Below are 22882 nucleotides of genomic sequence, written 5' to 3'. Positions count from 1 at the left end.
CTGCCTCATTGCCTGTATCCGCTACGGAGCCGCAGTCAAACGACCACCCCTCATCACTGTCAAACGCTCCCTAAAACACTTCTGTGAGCAGGCCTTTCTAATCGACCTGGCCCGGGTATCCTGGAAGGACATTGACCTCATCCCGTCAGTTGAGGATGCCTGGTCATTCTTTAAAAGTAACTTCCTCACCATTTTAGATAAGCATGCTCCGTTCAAAAAATGCAGAACTAAGAACAGATACAGCCCTTGGTTCACTCCAGACCTGACTGCCCTCGACCAGCACAAAAACATCCTGTGGCGGACTGCAATAGCATCGAATAGTCCCCGTGATATGCAACTGTTCAGGGAAGTCCGGAACCAATACACGCAGTCAGTCAGGAAAGCTAAGGCCAGCTTCTTCAGGCAGAAGTTTGCATCCTGTAGCTCCAACTCCAAAAACTTCTGGGACACTGTGAAGTCCATGGAGAACAAGAGCACCTCCTCCCAGCTGCCCACTGCACTGAGGCTAGGTAACACGGTCACCACTGATAAATCCATGATTATCGAAAACTTCAATAAGCATTTCTCAACGGCTGGCCATGCCTTCCGCCTGGCTACTTCAACCTCGGCCAACAGCTCCGCCCCCCCCGCAGCTCCTCGCCCAAGCCTCTCCAGGTTCTCCTTTACCCAAATCCAGATAGCAGATGTTCTGAAAGAGCTGCAAAACCTGGACCCGTACAAATCAGCTGGGCTTGACAAACTGGACCCTCTATTTCTGAAACTATCTGCCACCATTGTCGCAACCCCTATTACCAGCCTGTTCAACCTCTCTTTCATCTCGTCTGAGATCCCCAAGGATTGGAAAGCTGCCGCAGTCATCCCCCTCTTCAAAGGGGGAGACACCCTGGACCCAAACTGTTACAGACCTATATCCATCCTGCCCTGCCTATCTAAGGTCTTCGAAAGCCAAGTCAACAAACAGGTCACTGACCATCTCGAATCCCACCGTACCTTCTCCGCTGTGCAATCTGGTTTCCGAGCCGGTCATGGGTGCACCTCAGCCACACTCAAGGTACTAAACGATATCATAACCGCCATCGATAAAAGACAGTACTGTGCAGCCGTCTTCATCGACCTTGCCAAGGCTTTCGACTCTGTCAATCACCATATTCTTATCGGCAGACTCAGTAGCCTCGGTTTTTCGGATGACTGCCTTGCCTGGTTCACCAATTACTTTGCAGACAGAGTTCAGTGTGTCAAATCGGAGGGCATGCTGTCCGGTCCTCTGGCAGTCTCTATGGGGGTGCCACAGGGTTCAATTCTCGGGCCGACTCTTTTCTCTGTGTATATCAATGATGTTGCTCTTGCTGAGGGCGATTCCCTGATCCACCTCTACGCAGACGACACCATTCTATATACTTTCGGCCCGTCTTTGGACACTGTGCTATCTAACCTCCAAACAAGCTTCAATGCCATACAACACTCCTTCCGTGGCCTCCAACTGCTCTTAAACGCTAGTAAAACCAAATGCATGCTTTTCAACCGGTCGCTGCCTGCACCTGCATGCCCGACTAGCATCACCACCCTGGATGGTTCCGACCTAGAATATGTGGACGTCTATAAGTACCTAGGTGTCTGGCTAGACTGCAAACTCTCCTTCCAGACTCATATCAAACATCTCCAATCGAAAATCAAATCAAGAGTCGGCTTTCTATTCCGCAACAAAGCCTCCTTCACTCACGCCGCCAAGCTTACCCTAGTAAAACTGACTATCCTACCGATCCTCGACTTCGGCGATGTCATCTACAAAATGGCTTCCAACACTCTACTCAGCAAACTGGATGCAGTCTATCACAGTGCCATCCGTTTTGTCACTAAAGCACCTTATACCACCCACCACTGCGACTTGTATGCTCTAGTCGGCTGGCCCTCGCTACATATTCGTCGCCAGACCCACTGGCTCCAGGTCATCTACAAGTCTATGCTAGGTAAAGCTCCGCCTTATCTCAGCTCACTGGTCACGATGGCAACACCCATCCGTAGCACGCGCTCCAGCAGGTGTATCTCACTGATCATCCCTAAAGCCAACACCTCATTTGGCCGCCTTTCGTTCCAGTACTCTGCTGCCTGTGACTGGAACGAATTGCAAAAATCGCTGAAGTTGGAGACTTTTATTTCCCTCACCAACTTCAAACATCAGCTATCTGAGCAGCTAACCGATCGCTGCAGCTGTACATAGTCTATTGGTAAATAGCCCACCCTTTTCACCTACCTCATCCCCATACTGTTTTTATTTATTTACTTTTCTGCTCTTCTGCACACCAATATCTCTACCTGTACATGACCATCTGATCATTTATCACTCCAGTGTTAATCTGCAAAATTGTAATTATTTGCCTACCTCCTCATGCCTTTTGCACACATTGTATATAGACCCCCCCTTTGTTTTCTACTGTGTTATTGACTTGTTAATTGTTTACTCCATGTGTAACTCTTTGTTGTATGCTCACACTGCTATGCTTTATCTTGGCCAGGTCGCAGTTGCAAATGAGAACTTGTTCTCAACTAGCCTACCTGGTTAAATAAAGGTTAAATAAAATAAAATAAAAAAAATAAAAATCATTTGAGAAACCAAGGCTGTTGAGTCTGCTGATAAGAATGTGGTGATTGACTGAGTCGAAAGCCTTGGCCAGGTCGGTGAATACGGCTGCACAGTAATGTCTCTTATCGATGGCGGTTATGATATCGTTTAGGACCTTGAGCATGGCTGAGGTGTACCCATGACCAGCTCTGAAACCAGATTGCATAGCGGAGAAGGTACGTTGGGATTCGAAATGGTCGGTAAACTTTTTGTTAACTTGGCTTTCGAAGACCTTAGAAAGGCAGGGTAGGATAGATATAGGTCTGTAGCAGTTTGGGTCTAGAGTGTCTCCCCCTTTGAAGAAGGGGATGACTGCGGCAGCTTTCCAATCTTTGGGAATCTCAGACGATACGAAAGAGAGGTTGAACAGGCTAGTAATAGGGGTTGCAAAAATTTCGGCATATCATTTTAGAAAAAGATCAGTCTTCTCTGATCAGTCTTCTCCTTGTATGAGCTGAAAGTTTAGAGGGACGGCCAGGTCTTGGTAGATTTGCAGTGGTCTGATACTCCTTCCATTTCAATATTATCGCTTGCACAGTGCTCCTTGGGATGTTTAAAGTTTGGGAAATCTTTTTGTATCCAAATCCGGCTTTAAACTTCTTCACAACAGTATCTCGGACCTGCCTGGTGTGTTCCTTGTTCTTCATGATGCTCTCTGCGCTTTTAACGGACCTCTGAGACTATCACAGTGCAGGTGCATTTATACGGAGACTTGATTACACACAGGTGGATTGTATTTATCATCATTATTCATTTAGGTCAACATTGGATCATTCAGAGATCCTCACTGAACTTCTGGAGAGAGTTTGCTGCACTGACGGTAAAGGGGCTGAATAATTTTGCACGCCCAATTTTTCAGTTTTTGATTTGTTAAAAAAGTTTGAAATATCCAATAAATGTCGTTCCACTTCATGATTGTGTCCCACTTGTTGTTGATTCTTCACAAAAAGGGGGCCGAATACTTTCGCAAGGCACTGTATCTATGAGGGTGCCCGTGTTTACGAATTTGGGGTTGTACCTGGTGGGTTCATCGATAATTTGTGTGAGATTGAGGGCATCAAGCTTAGATTGTAGGATGGCCGGGGTGTTAAGCATGTCCCAGTTTAGGTCATCTAACAGCACGAGCTCTGAAGATAAATGGGGGGCAATCAATTCACATATGGTGTCCAGGGCACAGCTGGGGGCATAGGGTGATCTATAGCAAGTGGCAACGGTCAGAGACTTGTTTCTGGAAAGGTGAATTTTTCAAAGTCGAAGCTCGAATTGTTTGGGTACAGACCTGGATAGTAAGACATAATTCTGCAGGCTCTCTCTGCAGTAGATTGCAAATCCGCCGCCTTTGGCAGTTCTATCTTGTCGGAAAATGTTATAGTTAGGGATGGACATTTCAGGGTTTTTGGTGGTCTTCCTAAGCCAGGATTCAGACACGGTGTTACGACTCTCGTTGTTGGAATTAAGAGTGGACCAAGGCTCAGCGTGGTAGGCGTACATCGTCTTTTTAGTGATGACACCAAGAGCAAAACAACACAGACAACAAAAAAAGCGCACAGTTCTGTAAGGCTAAGAAACTATACAGAAAACAAGATCCCACAAAACCCAAAAGGAAAATGACAACTTATATGTGATCCCCAATCAGAGACAACGATAGACAGCTGCCTGTGATTGGGAACCACACACACACACACACACAGCCAAAAACAAAGAAATAGAAAACATTGACTTTCCCACCCGAGTTACACCCTGACCTAACCAAACATAGAAAATAATAAGGAACTCTAAGGTCAGGGCGTGACACATGGCTATGACATCCAGGTTGGCAGAGTGTGCTAAAGCAGTGAATAAAACAAATTTAGGGAGGAGGCTTCTAATGTTAACATGCATGGAACCAAGGCTTTTACAGTTACAGAAGTCAACAAATGAGAGCACCTGGGGAATAGGAGTGGAGCTAGGCACTGCAGGGCCTGGATTAACCTCACCAGAGGAACAGAGGAGGAGTAGGATAAGGGTAATGGTTACTGAAATGGTTGTTCCAGTTTAGATGGTCTCATTTATTCATAATTCTAACCCTGGCAGTCTTTCTGAATGCAGATTTGGGGTGAATAGAAATTCCAATAGTTGGATATTCCTACTCTGGCTGGATTCCAATAGGAATTAAATATACCTTTGCAAACCAGCATAATGTGACTTGAAGGCCTGAGGGGTTCACTGTATTAGGGAGAAACTCTTAAAGTAAGACCTACGTGATGTACTGTCTTTAATAATTAAGCACTTTGATGCTGGTGACCAGTTGATGCTGGTCACCAGTGTCCAAAACACAGAGAAGGCTGGTCACCAGCATACCATGCTCATCAGTGTCCAAAACACAGCGTATGCTGTGATCAGCCTATGCTCGTCTATGCTGTTTTTTTCCAGCAGGTTAGTGAGACAGGTTCCAGGCCAATACTATAAAGGCATCCTCCTACAGTTTATATACAACAGTACTCATTGTTTGTTCTGCATTCTGCGGGTGATTTGAATGACCAATAAATGTAAGTCTTAATACAGGAGTTAATACTGTAGATCAGAATTACCCCTCCCCCTCTCTTTTCCCCCACTCCCCCCTCTCTCTCACTTCTAGCTATGTTCTGGAGTGCTACTGTGGAGTGATTGCTTGTAGCAAACTGAAGACAAATGAGATTTATAGATTTTTTCCCCTTACATTTTATTTTCTCTCCCTCTTTTTCTGTCTTACCCCCTTACTCTCTCCAATCATGCCACAACATGTCTCAGTTCCCTGCTATCATCAGATTTGGACGGAGGAGCCTCTATCTGAGCCAGGCTACTGTGGAAAGAGGTTTGTTGACCCTCCCTACCCACCCTGCTCATTCCCTGAGGACCCACCCTGTTGCTGGTTGGGTGTCGCTCCCCGCTCTGCCTGGTGGTGGCCCTCGGGAGCTTTGAGCGGATAGAGGTACGTTCAGTTCTCTACACTCCTATTGATTTCAGTAATTTCATGTCACATTGTTCCATTCGATTAAATTGCTCAGTGTTTGCATCACAAACATTAGTTGGTCTGTAAAAATTGTCTAGACATCGGGTGACATGGTTTATCGATCGTTACTGTAAAGTTTTACACAGATCACATAAAGGCACTGTTGATATTGTCCTTATTCATAGCCCTTATTGTTATTGTAATGCACTGTGTCAGTATCAGACTCTTACATCAAATAGAATAAGTATGTCTGATGACAAGGTCAGTGAATCTCCTGGCCCACACTCTTAGCATACAGAGAGCTCTGCCTGCTGAGAGGGCAGCAATATTAGTGCTGAAGTCAGTAACATTTGATTTGATTGGAAGTTAGTGCTGCTTAAGCAGGGAAGATTAAATGTGACCGTCAATTTGATCAATTGACAGTTAGTTATGCTTTCCTGCATGGATTTGATGTATTGATTTGAGTTGTGGTAAAGATGGGATAAGATAACTTTTAATAAACAACTCATTATGATTATCTAACTCATAATAATTTAATGTGTGACTAAATTGATTACATAGTGAGGAACAAGATTAAAATTGTTCATGTTGTTTCCAATGAAGGAATCAAAGAATGTAAATGTAAATCTTAAAACCTAGCCTAAGTGATTTAGGGCAAAGAGTATCTGTAGCTAAGAATTCCTTCTTATATGTATAATTTATCATGTAACTTTGTGTGTGTGTGTGTGTGTGTCTCGTCTTTATCTGCGTGTCCACCTGCAGAGTGCAATAGTGCAGCAGCCATGACGAACGCAGTGATGGGCGGTAGCTCGGACCGCTGGGTGCCCAACGATAGGCAGATGAGCATGCATGCCAAGTAAGCACGGGTGGCAGAACAACAGGGTACACTAAGCACCATGCTGTTATCTCTCTGAGTTTTATTAATTTGAGTTATTTTGACCTAGCCAGTTGGGTTGTGTGAATAACCCAACATGTTGAGTTGTTGGGATTACCGAAACATGGGTTAATTTAACCATCAATTTAGTTTTTATTTACTTTCATGTTGGGTTGACCCAGCAGCTGGTTCTTTTTAATGTTATTTTCAGGAGGCGGGGCTTATTAGTAGTGTTGCTTTCTACACTATTTTTTGGCCATCCATGAGAGAAAATGTCATACCTATTCATCATGTTAAGTTTGTACACTGCAGTGCCTCCCGGGTGGCGCATGGGGCATTGCACAATTGGCCCAGCTTCATCCGGGTTAGGGGAGGGTTTGGCGGGCAGGGATGTCCTTGTCTCATCGTGCACCAGCAACTCCTGTGGCGTGGCGGGCCGGGCACAGTGCACCCTGACAAGGTTGCGAGGTGTACGGCGTTTCCTCCGACACATTGATGCAGCTGGCTTCCGGGTTAAGTGGGCATTGTGTCAAGAAGCAGTGGGGCTTGGTTGGGTTGTGTTTCGGAGGACGCTCGACCATCACCTCTCCCGAGTCCGTACTGGAGTTGCAGCGATGAGACAAGACTGTAACTACCAATTGGGGAGAAAAAGAGTAACAAAAATACAAATAAAATGTTTGTACATTGCAAATGTATATTTTTCAAACATGACATATTATAACATGATTATTTACATTGTGTACTAAAGTGGTAACTATCCCAACATTGGGATTTGCGTGACTCCTACTCCTTATGTGACTTCTACACATGTGTAAGCCTCATTAAAGCTGGCAGTGTCCAACTGTAATATATGATAACAATACAACTGAACAGATGAACAGGAATGACATTTGCTCTCACGGGTGGCTAAAAATAACTTTACATCTGAAAGCTACACCCTTACTAAGCCACGCCTCCATTCTTATGATCTAACCCACTGGGACATATCTCAATAATCCAGCATCAAAAACCCTACCTTGCAATTTTTAAAAGAAAACAACCCAACTAAGAGACCCAATGCCTGCAACCCAGCAGTTGGGTCATCCAAACAACCCAGCATTTTAAAAAAAAGTGTTGGTCAATTGCCTGCTGCATGGTGCTGTTAACCCCTCCATGCTTTCCCATGCACCAACTTATTTTCTCCTCTCCTGTCTGCTTCCTTTCAATCTCTGCCATGGCTGGGACTCAGTGATAAGGAACAGTAAGTAGTACAGCTCTCCCTCCATCTCTCCATCTACCTTATCCCCCCACCCTCTCCACTGTTTCAATCTACTATTCTACTGTTTGATTGTATTTAGAGTGTGTCTAGGGTATGTACAGGTAAATGTATATTCTCTCCTTAATTATTGTATGTTCACATATGTTTTGGACACAGGTAATGAAGGGAGTTTGCACAATGTGCACATGTGCATTAGGCCATTATGGTATTTGTTGTATTACGTTGTCTACTTTGTCCCTGTCTATTGTATACCTCTGTCAATTCTTGTGTTTGAGTGTTATTTTGCATATACATTTGATTTCTCACTGTATGTCTGAGTGTGTGACCCTGACAAGCTAAAAATGCATGCATGCAGCATGGGTGCCTCAGCCCCAGACAGTTTTCCTGTGTGGTTGTCAGGGGCAACTGGACCAACCAGGCCAGGCCAGGTCCCGACGCTCCGGACCTGACTGACGAGGAGAAGGAGATCATTAACGGTGTGATCGCCCGTGCTGAGAAGATGGAGGCCATGGAGCAGGAGAGAATTGGGTGAGGACTAAAGAGACATTCTGAGCTAATGGATTGGAACTCCATTGCACGGCCCACCTCAGTGTTGTTAAATCTCAGCTCTGCAAAAATACTGGACAAGATGATTGAATGACGTGTGTGTAAAAATCAGTTGGACTATTAATACCACATTTACCCAACTGAGCATGGATGTTCTACTGGTAATTGGCTGTAATGAAAGTTGTCCTGGCTGCTACAGGCGCCTGGTGAACCGTCTAGATGACATGAAGAAGACGGTGTGTGGGGACGGGGTGAACCGCTGTCTGCTGTGTGGGGAGCAGCTGGGTGTTCCAGGGGTCAGCTCAGTGGTTTGTGAGGACTGCAAAAAGGTAGGGGGGTTGGAAAGATTGTCTTTTTTCCCCTTCCTAGATGGCAAAGACGCTTTGCTTTTGCTGTGATGAACCATTACGGACCATGTTAGGCCACAATTGACCCTGAGAAATGAAATGGTAATATATCTGTGACATTGTAAACATTAATACCTCTTTGTGAACCTGTGTCTTTTCTCCTGTAGCACATGTGCACCAAGTGTGGAGTGAAGAACGGCAGCCGGTCGCGCTCTGTGTGGCTCTGCAAGATCTGCAGCGAACAGCGAGAGGTGAGTATTTCTGCGAGACACACAGGGTGACAGGAATATGTCATAGCATGACACATGTTACGCTATGTGTCATAGTGAATTAAAGGACGTGGTGGGTGAAAGATACAGAGTGATGATTCACTTCTGTGAGACAGAGGGATCAGGGAGATTAACAGTGAGTGTACTGTTGGTGTCAAGGTTAAAGCTTATATGACGCAGGCCATTATTTACGAACCCCAGGAAGACTATCTGTTGTCATGGTGTCAGCTTGATGGGGATCCAAATAAAGATGAAAGATTCTAAATCATCTCTTAGGTGTGGAAGCGATCTGGTGCCTGGTTCTTTAAAGGCTTTCCTAAGCAGTTCCTGCCCTCGCCCATGTCCATCTCCAAGTCCAAAGAGTCAAGTGCCCAGCGAGCCCCAGAGCCAGCATCATCTGACCCCAGGGCTGCAGCTGGTCATCCCCAATCACAGGCCAGAGGTAAGCAGGTCACACGGAGCAGTGGGAAAGGGGGTTGTGTCAGGTTGATTGCTTTCTTGGCTTGTGAGAGTGGCAAAGCAGATATAGACATGGTCTGTTTTCAGTAGCTGGCCAGGCAGAATAAAACCCATTCAGCTAACTAATTATAGCTAAATGGGAATGATGTTGTCCTGAAGTCAATATTCTATTCTAAAAGATAAAAGCGATGGAAACCCCGAACAGTATCTACAATGTTTTATTTGTTTTATCTTTTGTACTGTTCTTTACTGATGTTGTCGACTATGAATATAGTACTACTGTTTTGTTGGGAACATATCTCAGTGGGCCATGCACACTCGGGAGAGGTCTTAATTCATGAACATGTACCATGTTCAATATGACTGAAGTCTTATACAAAACAATACAGTTGACGGGGCAAAAATAAGAGTGTAGGTGTGAGAGAGAATCAGTGTCCGGTGCTGCCTGTCTCCCAGGTCCAGAGGAGAGTCAGTCTCCTAGTGCTAGCCAGCAGGGAGCAGGTGAGTCATTCAGTCATTAACCTTATAGCCACCATCTCAATGCACCGTCTCACCAGTTTAAACAGACAAACATCACCAGATGTTGGGCCCTCCACTGGCTCCCAGTCACTCCTAACATTTATTTTGAATTATTCATTTGTCAGCATTACCATAAAAGCCCAGGTCTGTTTCCCAGGATGAGCACTGCCGCCTCCTCTCAGACAGCCAGATCCAGGGGTGGGTGGGTTGACTTAGGCAGTGGGAAGTACATTCTGGGGCAAGGCTGGCACCTCCAGGGGGCTCTGAAAAGAGAGGTGGTATAGAATCGGCTCCCACTTGCAGCAGTGCCATTAGAATCGCAGTAAGATATCCTCAAAAAAGAAAGCTGGGGGGGAAAGGTAGAGAAAAAAATCCAGGCTTTAGGAAGTGATCAAGGTTGCCTGCCACAGTTTGTTGTACTGTATGTAGGTCAATGCCTGTGCAATGGAAAATCTGCAACATTAAAAGGATTCACAGAGACTAGGGAGCTTTATGGATTCCACTGCAGGGCAGTCTCAGTGTTATACTGGTGTGTGTGTGTTTGTTAATGTGTGTAGCAGGACCAGAGGAACTGGGGCATGCTGGCAAACCACCTGTGGCCCCTAAGCCGTCAGATGTTCGCATGGCCACTGGTGGGACTGGTCATGGTTACAATGAGGGAGGTGCTCAGAACAGCCCAGTGGCGCTGCAGAAGGCTGTTCCAGTCCAGAGCTCCAGGCCCCCTCCAGCAGCATCGGCCCAGCAGGGTATGGCAAAGATGGACCCACATCACCAGGCCAGCCCTGACACTGACACACACTTAGCATTTATAGAGGATAGAAATATGTAGTGTCCATCAGCACATAAAAACACACTAATCATTATCATGGTTATGGTTGTAGCTCCACTGGAGACGGAGGGAGGTGGCTACTCCACTAGCGGTGCTCCAGTGGAGGAGAGAGTGCCTCCTGCAGTGCGGGAGGAGAGGAGACAGCCAACCACCTACAACTCCGTTCCTGCTCGACAACAAGCCCCTCCGCCTGAGGAGGAGGATGCAAACAGCTATGACTCAGATGAGGCCAGTAAGTGACCAGCCTGTCCTTCCAGCTAGACCTCTTCAATATGGGCTATGTGTCTACTGTTGGATTTCCACCTTACTCAAGACTTCAGTGATCTCTCTCTCTATGGCTTCCAGACTGTTTTAAGTCAACATACACTGAGTGTACCAACATCACTTAGTTGTGGTTTACTGGGCATATATCACACCTCCTCGGGCCGTATTGCTTAAAAAGACTCAATATTAGGAAGATGTTCTTAACGTCTTGTACACTCAGTGTATAAAGACTCCCCACTGGGCACATACATCAATTTAACTTCTATTCCACGTTGGTTCAATGTAATTTCATTGAAATAACGTGGAAACAATGTTGATTGAACCGGTGTTTTCCCTGTGGGTCTGCTCTTTGTATTTCTATTTGTTTACGTAGTCATTCAGCAGACACTTTTATCCAGTCTGTTGTAGCATCTCCATGCTTGATCTCTTACCCCTTTGAGTCGATGGCCTTTGTAGCGTTCTAAGCATATCAATCATCTAATAATACTAGCAGCCAGCATGCATCCTTCTAGTAGAATTCATGGAGATGTATTGGAGATGATATACGATAACGACTGTATATTATCCAAGCATGTGAATCAATATCTTGGAAGTAAAGTAGAAGAGAATGTAAAACAATTCAATAGTGAGACAAACTCTGTAATGGAACAATTTGTATGCATGTCTCCTTTGCGTGATAGGAATCGTGTCATGACAGTCGTACGCCATGTTCCATTCCTCAAATGGTCTTTCCTTGCTCCCTGGGGGATGAGGCATTCATTTACTTCATGGAGGTCCGGGAATTTAGAACAGAACACATTATTTGGGATAAGAGAGTGCTGACGGGATCTAGATTTCCCTTGAGTTTGAATAGTTCCCTAATGTTATGGTAGAAATAGCATTGGTTCTGGTTCTCTATGGAGTTGGCAGTGCTAGGACAGCCAGGTTCTGTGGTACAGACTGGTTTCAATAGCTCAACTGCTGCTGACTAGATCAGTGTTCAATCTACTCAGAGATGTCCTGGTTCTGTAGGCCTAATGGATTAAACAAGTACATTATTTGTTTGCATCTAGTTACTATAGATAGCATTATATTACAAAAATTAAATGTGTGCATTTTGGCCCTAATCTAATATTCAACTTTCCTGTGCTTTATGTTTTCCTGCCATTTGAAATGTTACGTATTAGCTCAGTGATGTCTAATAGCTAAAGAGGCTGATTGGAGTCAGAGAGATTTAAGTACACAGGCCACTAGAACTACAGGCTTTAAAAGCTAGCTTCCCAACCATTACTCAACAATGTGGTGGTTTGGAGCTGTTGGAGGTTTACTGTTTTAGATGAGGGGGATGATAGATTTAAACCTATTGATTATTAGTATCATCCCAGTTTCACCCTCCCTAAACATCCATGCATAGAATCCCATTTAACTTCTCTGTTTTCATGTTCCGTTTGAAGTGGGATATTTTCTAAATGTATTCCTTTGTGAGTCATATTTTTCTTTAGTTGATATTACAGTGATATTCTGCTGGTTTTTAATGGAATTTCCTGTTTCTTTGGATGGATGCATAACCTATTTCATCTGTTTACAGTCCATTTAGTCTGCAGATTTTCTGTTGGATTATTTATTTATTTCTCCTTTATCAGTTCATCACTTGATTTTCTGTTGTTTGGTCTGCCGTCTGGCGTGAGGCTCATGTCTCTTTTACTGTCGACCAGGCCTCTCCAACCCTGTTCCTGGAGAGTTACCCTCCTGTAGGTTTTTCACTCCCACACCAGTTGTAACTAACCTGATTCAGTTTATCAACCAGCTAATTATTACAATCAAGTGCGCTACATTAGAGTTGGAGTGAAAACCTACAGGACAGTAGCTGTCTAGGAAAAGGGTTGTAGACATTCTCAATATTTTCTGATACTCTGAGAATCAATCCTAGTCTAGACTCTATTTACAACCCAGTGCTCTCTATAATTAGATGTACTGCTAGTGTCTGTGTTCCACTGTTTGTTGTCTGATCTAATGACTGTTCTGGGTGTATTTCAGCCACTCTGGGCGGCTTGGAGTTCAGCTTGCTTTATGAGCAGGAGAACAACAGTCTCCACTGCAGCATCCTCAAAGCCAAGGTATCACCTACTGCACTCATTCACTCACTCACTCTGAGCCAATTACACTGAAGTGGCCTGTGTTAAGAAGCTGCTGCTGCAGTAGTTTACTTTTCCATCTTGAATAGGGGCTCCTGGTCCCTGCTGTCCTGTCTGGTGACATAAAGAGTCTTGTCTTTCCCTCAGGGACTGAAGCCCATGGACTCGAACGGACTGGCTGATCCCTATGTCAAGCTGCATCTATTGCCAGGGGCCAGTAAGGTGATAGAATTCACTTTCCTTATTTTCAACCTGGGAGTTAATATATGTTTGTGTATTTGTTATGGTATGTGTTATTATTCAGAAAAATGTGTAATGCTAGGATACACGCCCATTAGCTCAAGCCTGCCACCATAAGGATTATCCATTGTACTACACATAAAGGTCCCTTGACTCTCTCCAGCCTCAGACATAGAAGTGCTTTAGACCAGTTGATTGAGTTCCTTATCTTTATTTATTGTATCTACTCTCATGTGCTGCAGTCCAACAAGCTACGCACCAAGACCCTGAGAAACACCCGTAACCCTGCCTGGAACGAGACCCTGGTCTACCACGGACTCACAGACGAGGACATGCAGCGCAAGACTCTCAGGTGGATGCTTGAAGCAGAGAAACAACACACGTCTGTTCACTAAACATCAGGATAACCTGTCTCGTTGTCTACATTTGTTACCGTGGTTTTATCTAAAGGCTTAATTGTTTTAATTTACATGATTTCCTCCATAGACGTGATGATCCAATATTATCGATGTACTATCTTGTTTGATGTAGGATCTCTGTCTGTGATGAGGACAAGTTTGGGCATAATGAGTTTATCGGAGAAACTCGCATTGCGCTGAAGAAACTGAAGATCAACCAGAAAAAAAACTTCAACGTGTGTCTCGAGAGAGTTGTCCCTGTGAGTACGTTAACATGCTACACACATTAGATAAATATACAGTAAAAGTCCCATTTGTTTGTATGTTTGATTGGACCACCCTTATCCATATTTTTCCACAGACAAAGAAGACTGCAACAGCTGGAGGGGCTCGAGGCATTTCACTCTACGAGGATGAGGTATTGGTGTTTGACCTGCATGTGTGGGCATGTAGATTACCGCTACGTGTCTTCATGCAAATCATGTCTTCATGATATGATTTTTAAAAAATGTTACACTTCCCTCCTCTCTCTCTCATCCAGGGTGGGAAGGAGGTTGGAGATGTGGAAGAGCGTGGTCGTATCTTGATCTCCCTCACGTACAGCACCCAGCAGAATCGTCTCCTCGTGGGTGTGGTGCGCTGTGTTCACCTGGCCGCCATGGATGCCAATGGATACTCTGACCCATTTGTCGAAATGTCAGTCTGTTTCACTGTGTTTCCTATCAGGCGTGAATACAAACAAAACTTTTCCAGTGTTTAGTATCATTTTTTCACTCAAAATCAATACAAATGGAATTATGTCAAAGTTTTTCATTTGCATAGCAGAATATATCTGTTTTGCAATTTACTTTCCTATCCCCAAATGCAGGATGACAACATCAAACTAATATGATCTATTATATGATGTGTTAGATGCCTGAGACCTGATATGGGGAAGAAGGCCAAGAACAAAACAAATATCAAGAAGAAGACCCTAAACCCAGAGTACAATGAGGTCAGCCTCCTGTTGGTCCCTTGCAATAATAATAGAAGATGAAAGTAACCATCTGATAGCAGTACTTTGTTTGTGCTTTTAATGTTTAAATGCCTGTGAAAACATCAATGTATTGATTTGTGTATCGAAGTAAATGACATTTATTGGATATTGTGAGGGGGATGATTTCTCCGTTGTTGTGTTACAGGAATTTAGCTATGACATCAAGCACAGCGACCTGGCTAAGAAGACCCTGGACATCTCAGTGTGGGACTACGACATTGGGAAATCCAACGATTACATCGGTACGATCCATAGGAGATCTGTTTGAGATCTACGATACCTTGTTGAAGTTTCCATCGGTTGTGCCAGCCCTCTCACCCTCCTCTCCCTCCTTGTTGGTCTGCTGTAGGTGGGTGCCAGCTGGGCATCACAGCCAAAGGGGAGCGGCTGAAGCACTGGTATGAGTGCCTGAAGAACAAGGACAAGAAGATAGAGCGCTGGCACACCCTGTTGAATGAGAATCCTATCAACAGCAACTAACCCCTATTAGAATGAGCAAAGTCCTCTCCCTCAACACTCACCCCCCTCTCCTTTCTCACATTACCCTCTCTACCCTTCCCAATAACCTTTAATATTGAACTGAACTAACCAGTAGTCTTTCTGTCTGGCTGTCTGCATTCTTTCCTGTCCTCAACCCAACCCGCCACATGCACCTTTCCATCCTCCCCTGTTGTCCCAGATGTGATATTCCCATCTCATGTCTCTCCCCCTTTACTGAGACTTATCTGGAAATACTCCTCCAGAGGCAAAACATGGTATACTTTAAAATCATCCTTCATAAACAACTTAGGGATTCAACAATTTAAGGCAAAAAAATAAAATATATAAATAAATACTTTTGAAGATAATAAAAACAACAGCTTGACATTGCATTATACGGTTGCATTGAGATAATCATAGCAGTTGATGATGTTATATATTGAATTTGACACATCCTAAAGAAAACCAATATTGAAATGCACTAGCACAAAAGATGTTGAAGCAATATGTAATTCTATGTGGGATTACAGCTGCAGCACCCGTTGAACTATGAAGTTCATTAGACTGGCAGGTTGTAATCCTTGATTTCTTGTAAAATGACATCATGCAGTATTATTACCACTTGTATGAGCATGCAAAACCACATGAAAACACACCGAGGACCCACAGCTGCCCTCTGAACTATTTCAAATGTTCCAAAAGTCACGTGTTTATTTAATGATATCTAATGAATATTATGGCATTCTCATGAAGAAGGTTTATATGCTGCAGAATTTCTGAAGTTAAAGATAAAAAATAATCTGGACTCTGGGAATGATTCACCAAAAAATTGACAAAAAACATATATTTATTATTTTTTAATATATTACATATAAATAGGCAATTCAAGTAAATCATATTTGTATTTATTTCAGAATCAGTTAAAATATTTTGAATGATAGCACTCCTATTAGAAGAAACTGTGCTCACTTCATGCCAAGTGTTCACTTTGTCCTTATTTGAGTCATGTTTATAGAGGTAGTGGGAACATGTTCAATTTTTGATGAGAATGTTTGCACTGAAAAGTTGAAAATCTGGTTCAGTTCTTTGTTTACGGTGAAGGAAGAGAGGAGACAGGAAAACCGTATTTCCCTGGCGAGTAATGAGAAGTATACTATGACAGGTGTGGTCTAAATGAATGTTTACTGAGGTTTTTTACTGACTGACATTTTTAGATCGAATGCACATGATCTGATTTTTCACTGACACTTAAAGCCTGCTCCACCTTAGTCACATTAAATAAGACAACATGGGTAAGGCTATGTCATAAGTAAATGTGCTGCTTGCATGCACTGTGCTCGTGACCCTTGTGTTTTCTGTGGCTGGAGCAGTCACACACCCCAACCGGCTCCTCCCCACAATGCACCCCCCTTTACCCACTCTGGCCGCCTCCATTAATGCGTCATCCTTTTTTGCTGCACAGTTCACTCACAAGTTTTGGCGGGCGGCTGTTGACCAATTACCGTAATTCAAAGAAAGCACATCGTATACCATGGAATGACCTCCATTTATACAGCTGTTTGCAAGTTTCTAAAAAAAAACTATGCATGAGAGATCTTGTGGTTCATGATATATACATTGACTTAAGAAACAAATTATATTGTAATTTGATGATTTATCTCTACCCCTTAACATTGGTCCAAATGCTTTTTTTTAAAACACTGAAGTCCACAGCAACATACATGTATTTATGCAGCATGAATATCAGGACTATTATTATCATTAGGTTAACAATGGATAAATTCATTGATGTAGCGCGCTACTTTAGACCCTCTTCAGAGCATCCTCAGCTTGGTAATGTGACAGGGATGAGAGTAAAAGCTAGGACCCTGTACACAGAGCTCAGATAATGCTTAGAGGGCTGATTACTGTGCGTAAACAGTCAAGCACGGTGATCTCACCGACCAGTTCCTGAAGGTAGACGATTAAAGGAGATTCATCTCATCTATAGAGTGATGCATTTTCACCAAGTGCTCTGTCTCCTCCTTTGATGGGTAAAAACAGGGGCTCCCACAGCCAATGAGAGCCTCTCCTGAACTGTATTGTCTTGCTGTCTACCAGTAGCCACAATTTCAACATTATTTTGTTGCGTATGCACTTGGTTTTCACTGGTTCTACTACGGTACTATTGTAGCCTACCTGTTCTGTTTTGTGACCAGTTTAGTGGTCTTTAATCTTAATTAGTTTCTTTTCTCTTTTCTGGATAGTAAGTGTCGCTAAACCTAAAGAGGATACAACTGTTCTCCGTTTTGTTCTGCCTACTCTATTTAAATGAATTGTTTGTTGGTTTTATTTATGTCAATTGTAAATAAGTAGTGCATGGACTTGAGAGAAACAAAATATAAGTACCTGTGTATGTTTGCATGTAAAGATTTTACAAAGAGTTAGGTTTACACAGATCAATAAAAGCAAGGTCAGACTTGTGAGATCATTATCTTGTGTACCGTCTATGGTCTTTGTGGGGAGATAGTTTTGTGTGTGTGTGTGGTTTTGATACTACATGTTGCGTTGTGCCTAAGAACAGCCCATTGGGCATATACCACACCTCCTCGGCCCTTATTGTTTAGAGAAACACTGAGTGTATTAAACATTAGGAACGCCTGCTCTTTCCATGACATAGACTGACCAGGTGAATCCAGGTGAAAGCTATGATCCCTTATTGATGTCACTTGTTGTCTAGATGAAGGGGAGAAGACAGGTTAAAGAAGGATTTTTAGGACTTGAGACATGGATTGTGTATGTGTGCCATTCAATTCAAATCAAATCAAATGTTATTTGTCACATGCGCTGAATACAACAGGTGTTTCACCTTACAGTGAAATGCTTACTTACAAGCCCTTAACCAACAACGTAGTTAAGAAAAATACCTGGTAAGTTAACAAAAACCACAAAAAACAAATAAATACAAACAAATACAAAAGAATAAATACAAAGAAAAACAAAACAAATACAAAAAAAAAAAAAAGAAATAAAAGTAACAAATAACTAAGGAGGCAGCAGTAAAATAACAATAGTGAGGCTACCGGTACAGAGTCAATGTGCAGGGGCACCGGTTAGCTGAGGTAATTGAGGTAATATGTACATGTAGGTAGAGTGAAAGTGACTATGCATAGATAATAAACTGAGGGTAGCAGCAGCGTAAAAGGGTGTGCAATGCAATTGCCATTTGATTAGCTGTTCAGGAGTCTTATGGCTTGGGGGTAGAAGCTGTTTAGAAGTCTCTTAGACCTAGACTTGGCGCTCTGGTACCGCTTGCCGTGCGGTAGCAGAGAGAACAGTCTATGGCTAGGGTGGCTGGAGTCTTTGAAAGTTTTTAGGGCCTTCCTCTGACACGGCCTGGTATAGAGGTCCTGGATGGCAGGAAGCTTGGCCCCAGTGATGTACTGAGCTGTTCGCACTACACTCTGTAGTGCCTTGCGGTCGGCGGCCGAGCAGTTGCCATACCGGGCGGTGATGCAACCAGTCAGCTCTCCATGGTGCATTTGTAGAACTTCTTGAGGATCTGAGGACCCATGCCAAATCTTTTCAGTCTCCTGAGGGTGAATAGGTTTTGTCGTGCCCTCTTCACGACTGTCTTGGTATGCTTGGACCATGTGAGTTTGTTGGTGATGTGGACACCAAGGAACTTGAAGCTCTCAACCTGCTCCATCCACTACAGCCCCGTCAATGTTAATGGGGGCCTGTGCGGCCCTCCTTTTCCTATTGTCCATGATCATCTCCTCTGTCTTACTCACATTGATGGAGAGGTTGTTGTCCTGGCACCACACTACCAGGTCTCTGACCTCCTCCCTATAGGCTGTCTCATCGTTGACAGTGATCAGGCCTACCACTGTTGTGTCGTCAGCAAAATTAATTATGGTGTTGGAGTCGTGCCTGGACATGCAGTCATGAGTGAACAGGGAGTACAGGAGGGGACTGAGCACGCACCCCTGAGCGACCCCGTGTTGAGGATCAGCGTGGCGGATGTGTTGTTTCCTATCCTTACCACCAGGGGGCGGCCCATCAGGATGTCCAGAATCCAGATGCAGAGGGAGGTGTTTAGTCCCAGGGTCCTTAGCTTGGTGATGAGCATTGAGGGCACTATGGTGTTGAACACTGAGCTGTAGTCAATGAATAGCATTCTCACATAGCTGTTCCATGTGTCCAGGTGTGAAAAGCCAGTGTGGAGTGCAATAGAGATTGCATCATCTGTGGATCTGTTGGGGCAGTATGCAAATTGTAGTGGGTCTAGGGTTTCTGTGAAAATGGTATTGATGTGAGCCATTCATAGAGTGAATATGAAAAACAAAATAGTGCCTCTGAATGGGGTATAGTAGTAGTAGGTGCCATGCGCACCGGTGTGAGTGTGTCAAGTACTGCAACACAACCATGCAATCTCCATAGCCTAACATTGCCAGTAGAATGGCCTTACTGAAGAGCTCAGTGACTTTCAACATGGCACCGTCATAGGATGCCACCTTTTTAACAAGTCAGTTCATCAAATGAATGAGCAGCCCAGACAACTGTAAGTGCTGTTATTGTGAAGTGAAAACGTCTAGGAGCAACAATGAGCTGCAAAGTGTTAGGCCACACAAGCTCACAGAGCGGGAGCACCTCGGTTGCAACACTTACTACCAAGTTCCAAACTGCCTCTGGAAGTAACATCAGCACAATAACGTTCGTCGGGAACTTCATAAAATGGGTTTCCATGGACCAGCAGTCGCACACAAGCCTAAGATCACCATGCGCAACGCCAAGTGTCGGCTGGAGTGGTGTAAAGCTTGCAGGCATTGGACTCTGGAGCAATGGAAACGCGTTCTCTGGAGTGATGAATCACACTTCACCATCTGGCAGTTCGACGGACGAATCTGGGGTTTTTCGGATGCCAGGAGACGGCTGGCTACCTGCCCGAAGGCATAGTGCCAATTGTAAAGTTTGGTGAAGGAGGAATAATGGTCTGGGACGATTCTAGACGATTCTGTGCTTCCAACTTTGTGGCAACAGTTTGGTGAAGGCCCTTTCCTGTTTCATCATGACAATGCCCCTGTGCTCAAAGCAAGGTCCATACAGAAATTATTTGTTGAGATTGGTGTGGAAGAACTTGACTGGCCTGCACAGAGCCTAAATTGGAGCGCAGACTGCGAGCCAGGCTTAATTGCCCAACATCAATGCCCAACCTCACTAATGCGCTTATGGCTGAATGGAAGCAAGTCCCTGCAGCAAAGTTCCAACATCTAGTATAAAGCCTTCCCAGAAGAGTGGAGGCTGTTACAGCAGCAAAGGGGGGACCAACTACATATTAGTGCCCATAAATTTGGAATGAGATGTTCGACGAACAGGTGTCCAACAACGTTGAATTGACGTCTGTGCCCAGTCGGCAGGCTTCTCTGATTTCTCCAACCGGCAGCAATTTCTCCCACAAACTGCTGTTAATTGACTTTATTCTAAATTACAGGGTAAAGCAAGTACATGCAACAGGGTTGGTTATGTTTCTACTTGACACTGCATAAATACAGTGCATTCGGAAAGTATTCAGACCTTGTGACTTTTCCAAAATCTTTTAACTAGGCAAGTCAGTTAGGAACAAATTCTTACTTACAATGACGGCCTACCCTGGCCAAACCTGGACGACGATGGCCAATTGTGCTCTGCCCTATGGGACTCCCAATCACGGCCGGATGTAAATACAGCCTGGATTCAAACCAGGTACTGTAGTGACGCCTCTTGCACTGAGATGCAGTGCCTTAGACCGCTGTGCCACTTGGGAGCCGGCTGCTACATTACAGCCTTATTCTAAAATGGATGTAATTGTTTTTTCCCCTCATCAATCTACACGCAATAACCCATAACGACAAAGCAAAAAAATAGTTTGCTTTGTCATTAACCTTCATCCCAGTCTGAGGTCCTGAGCTCTCTGGAGCCAGTTTTCATCAAGGATCTCGCTGTAATTTTCTCCATTCCTCTTTGCTGACTAGTCTCCCAGTCCCTGCCGCTGAAAACCATCCCCACAGCATGATGCTGCCATCACCTTGCTTCACCTGTGACGAGGGTGGGTATATGTGTTTTTGTCTTGTCTAGGGTTTTTGTATGTTTATGGGGTTTTTCTTGTCTAGGTGTTTATATGTCTATGGTTGCCTAGATTGGTTCTCAATCAGAGGCAGCTGTTTATCGTTGTCTCTGATTGGGAACCATATTTAGGTAGCCATATTCCTTGGATAGTTTGTGGGTTATTGTCTATGTGTAGTTGCATGTCAGCAACTACCCTTCCCCAGATCTGTGCCTCGACACAATCACAATTTGAGCTTTTTGGCCATCAAAGAAAATGCTATGTCTGGTGCAAACCCAACACCTCTCATCACCCCGAGAATGCCATCCCCACAGTGAAGCATGGTGGTGGCAGCATCATGCTGTGGGGATGTTTTTCCATCGGCAGGGACTGGGAAACTGGTCAGAATTTAAGGAATGATGGATGGCGCTAAATGCAGGGAAATCCCTGAGGAAAACCTGTTTCAGTCTTCCAGAGATTTGAGACTTGGACGGGGGGGGGGGGGGGGTGAATAGTTATGCATGCTCAAGTTCTGTTTTTTGTCTTATTTCTTCTTTCTTTCACAATAAAACATATTTTGCATCTTCAAAGTGGTAGGCATGTTGTGGAAATCAAATGATTCAAACCCCCCCAAAATCTATTTTAATTCCAGTTTGTAAGGTAACAAAATTGGAAAAATGCCAATGGGGTGAATACTTTCGCAAGCCACTGTATACAGTACCAGTCAAAAGTTTGGACACACCTACTCATTCAACGATTTTAAAAACTATTTTCTACATTGTAGAATAGTGAAGACATCAAAACTATGAAATAACACACATGGAATCATGTAGTAACCAAAACATTGTTAAACAAATCAAAATATTTAATCTCCTAACTTTATTCCATTGATATTAACATTGTTCCTTATTATTTGAGCTAAGAGTTCAATGCTTATAGCAAACAGGAGTGGCGAGAGAAGGAAACCTTGCCTACATCCTTGGTCCAGCCGGATAGACTGAGAGAAGCTCGGACTATGCCTTGTGTGGCAGAGTATAATGAGTATAATGACTGAATCCATTGAATTACATTTTTCAAATGTTCGGAAGAGACCGTTTCAGCATCCAGTGCCAATGCCATGCGTGGCACTAGTTGGGGAATTGGGTGGGACATAATGTTAAGCAATCTACGTATGTTGTCAGGTTGGTGACGACCAGGAATGAAAACTATTTGGTCTGGATGTATTATTGTTGTTATCACTGCCTCCAAACGTTTAGCCAATATGGAGGACGAGATTTTACAGAAGTGCAATTGGCCTGTATGGGGAGCATTCTGTGGATCTTTAAGTGCTTTGAAGATGACAGATATAATCACCTTCTTCCAGCATAGCGGGAGCTCCCCCTTCTGGAGAGCATGGGAATAGGCCCTCTCCAACAGTGGGCAAATAAGGTCAATCCAATTTTTATAAAACTAATTTGAGTAGCTATCTGATCCAGGACTTTTATTATTATTCAATCTCTTAAGTGTCCTCAATCTCTTCCCTTGTTATGGGAACATCAATGTTTTTTTTGAGGCAGCTTGATCTATTTTGGGTAAATTAATGGAATCCAAATAG

At 43.8% G+C, this 22882-nt stretch overlaps 1 protein-coding gene across 1 annotated transcript in view; it reads left to right on the top strand.

Moving 5' to 3' along the window:
• Nucleotides 1-17697, top strand: part of LOC109879871 (rabphilin-3A) — a 47085-nt gene extending 29388 nt beyond the window's left edge. The window contains exons 2-19 of the mRNA XM_020472065.2: nt 5390-5570; nt 6354-6447; nt 7694-7705; nt 8123-8251; nt 8469-8598; nt 8784-8867; nt 9162-9327; nt 10421-10609; nt 10745-10924; nt 12973-13052; nt 13218-13292; nt 13553-13662; nt 13842-13968; nt 14070-14126; nt 14250-14404; nt 14621-14702; nt 14890-14986; nt 15094-17697. Coding sequence (XP_020327654.1) covers nt 6374-6447; nt 7694-7705; nt 8123-8251; nt 8469-8598; nt 8784-8867; nt 9162-9327; nt 10421-10609; nt 10745-10924; nt 12973-13052; nt 13218-13292; nt 13553-13662; nt 13842-13968; nt 14070-14126; nt 14250-14404; nt 14621-14702; nt 14890-14986; nt 15094-15224 — 1878 coding nt within the window. The 5' untranslated portion in view covers nt 5390-5570; nt 6354-6373 and the 3' untranslated portion in view covers nt 15225-17697. The remainder of the gene's footprint in view (nt 1-5389; nt 5571-6353; nt 6448-7693; nt 7706-8122; nt 8252-8468; nt 8599-8783; nt 8868-9161; nt 9328-10420; nt 10610-10744; nt 10925-12972; nt 13053-13217; nt 13293-13552; nt 13663-13841; nt 13969-14069; nt 14127-14249; nt 14405-14620; nt 14703-14889; nt 14987-15093) is intronic.
• The last annotated feature ends 5185 nt before the right edge of the window (nt 17698-22882 follow it).

This window comes from Oncorhynchus kisutch, linkage group LG3, assembly GCF_002021735.2.
Source record: "Oncorhynchus kisutch isolate 150728-3 linkage group LG3, Okis_V2, whole genome shotgun sequence".
Classification (NCBI taxonomy): domain Eukaryota; kingdom Metazoa; phylum Chordata; class Actinopteri; order Salmoniformes; family Salmonidae; genus Oncorhynchus; species Oncorhynchus kisutch.
Note: the sequence above shows the minus strand (reverse complement) of the source record. Positions and strands in the feature narration are given on the sequence as shown.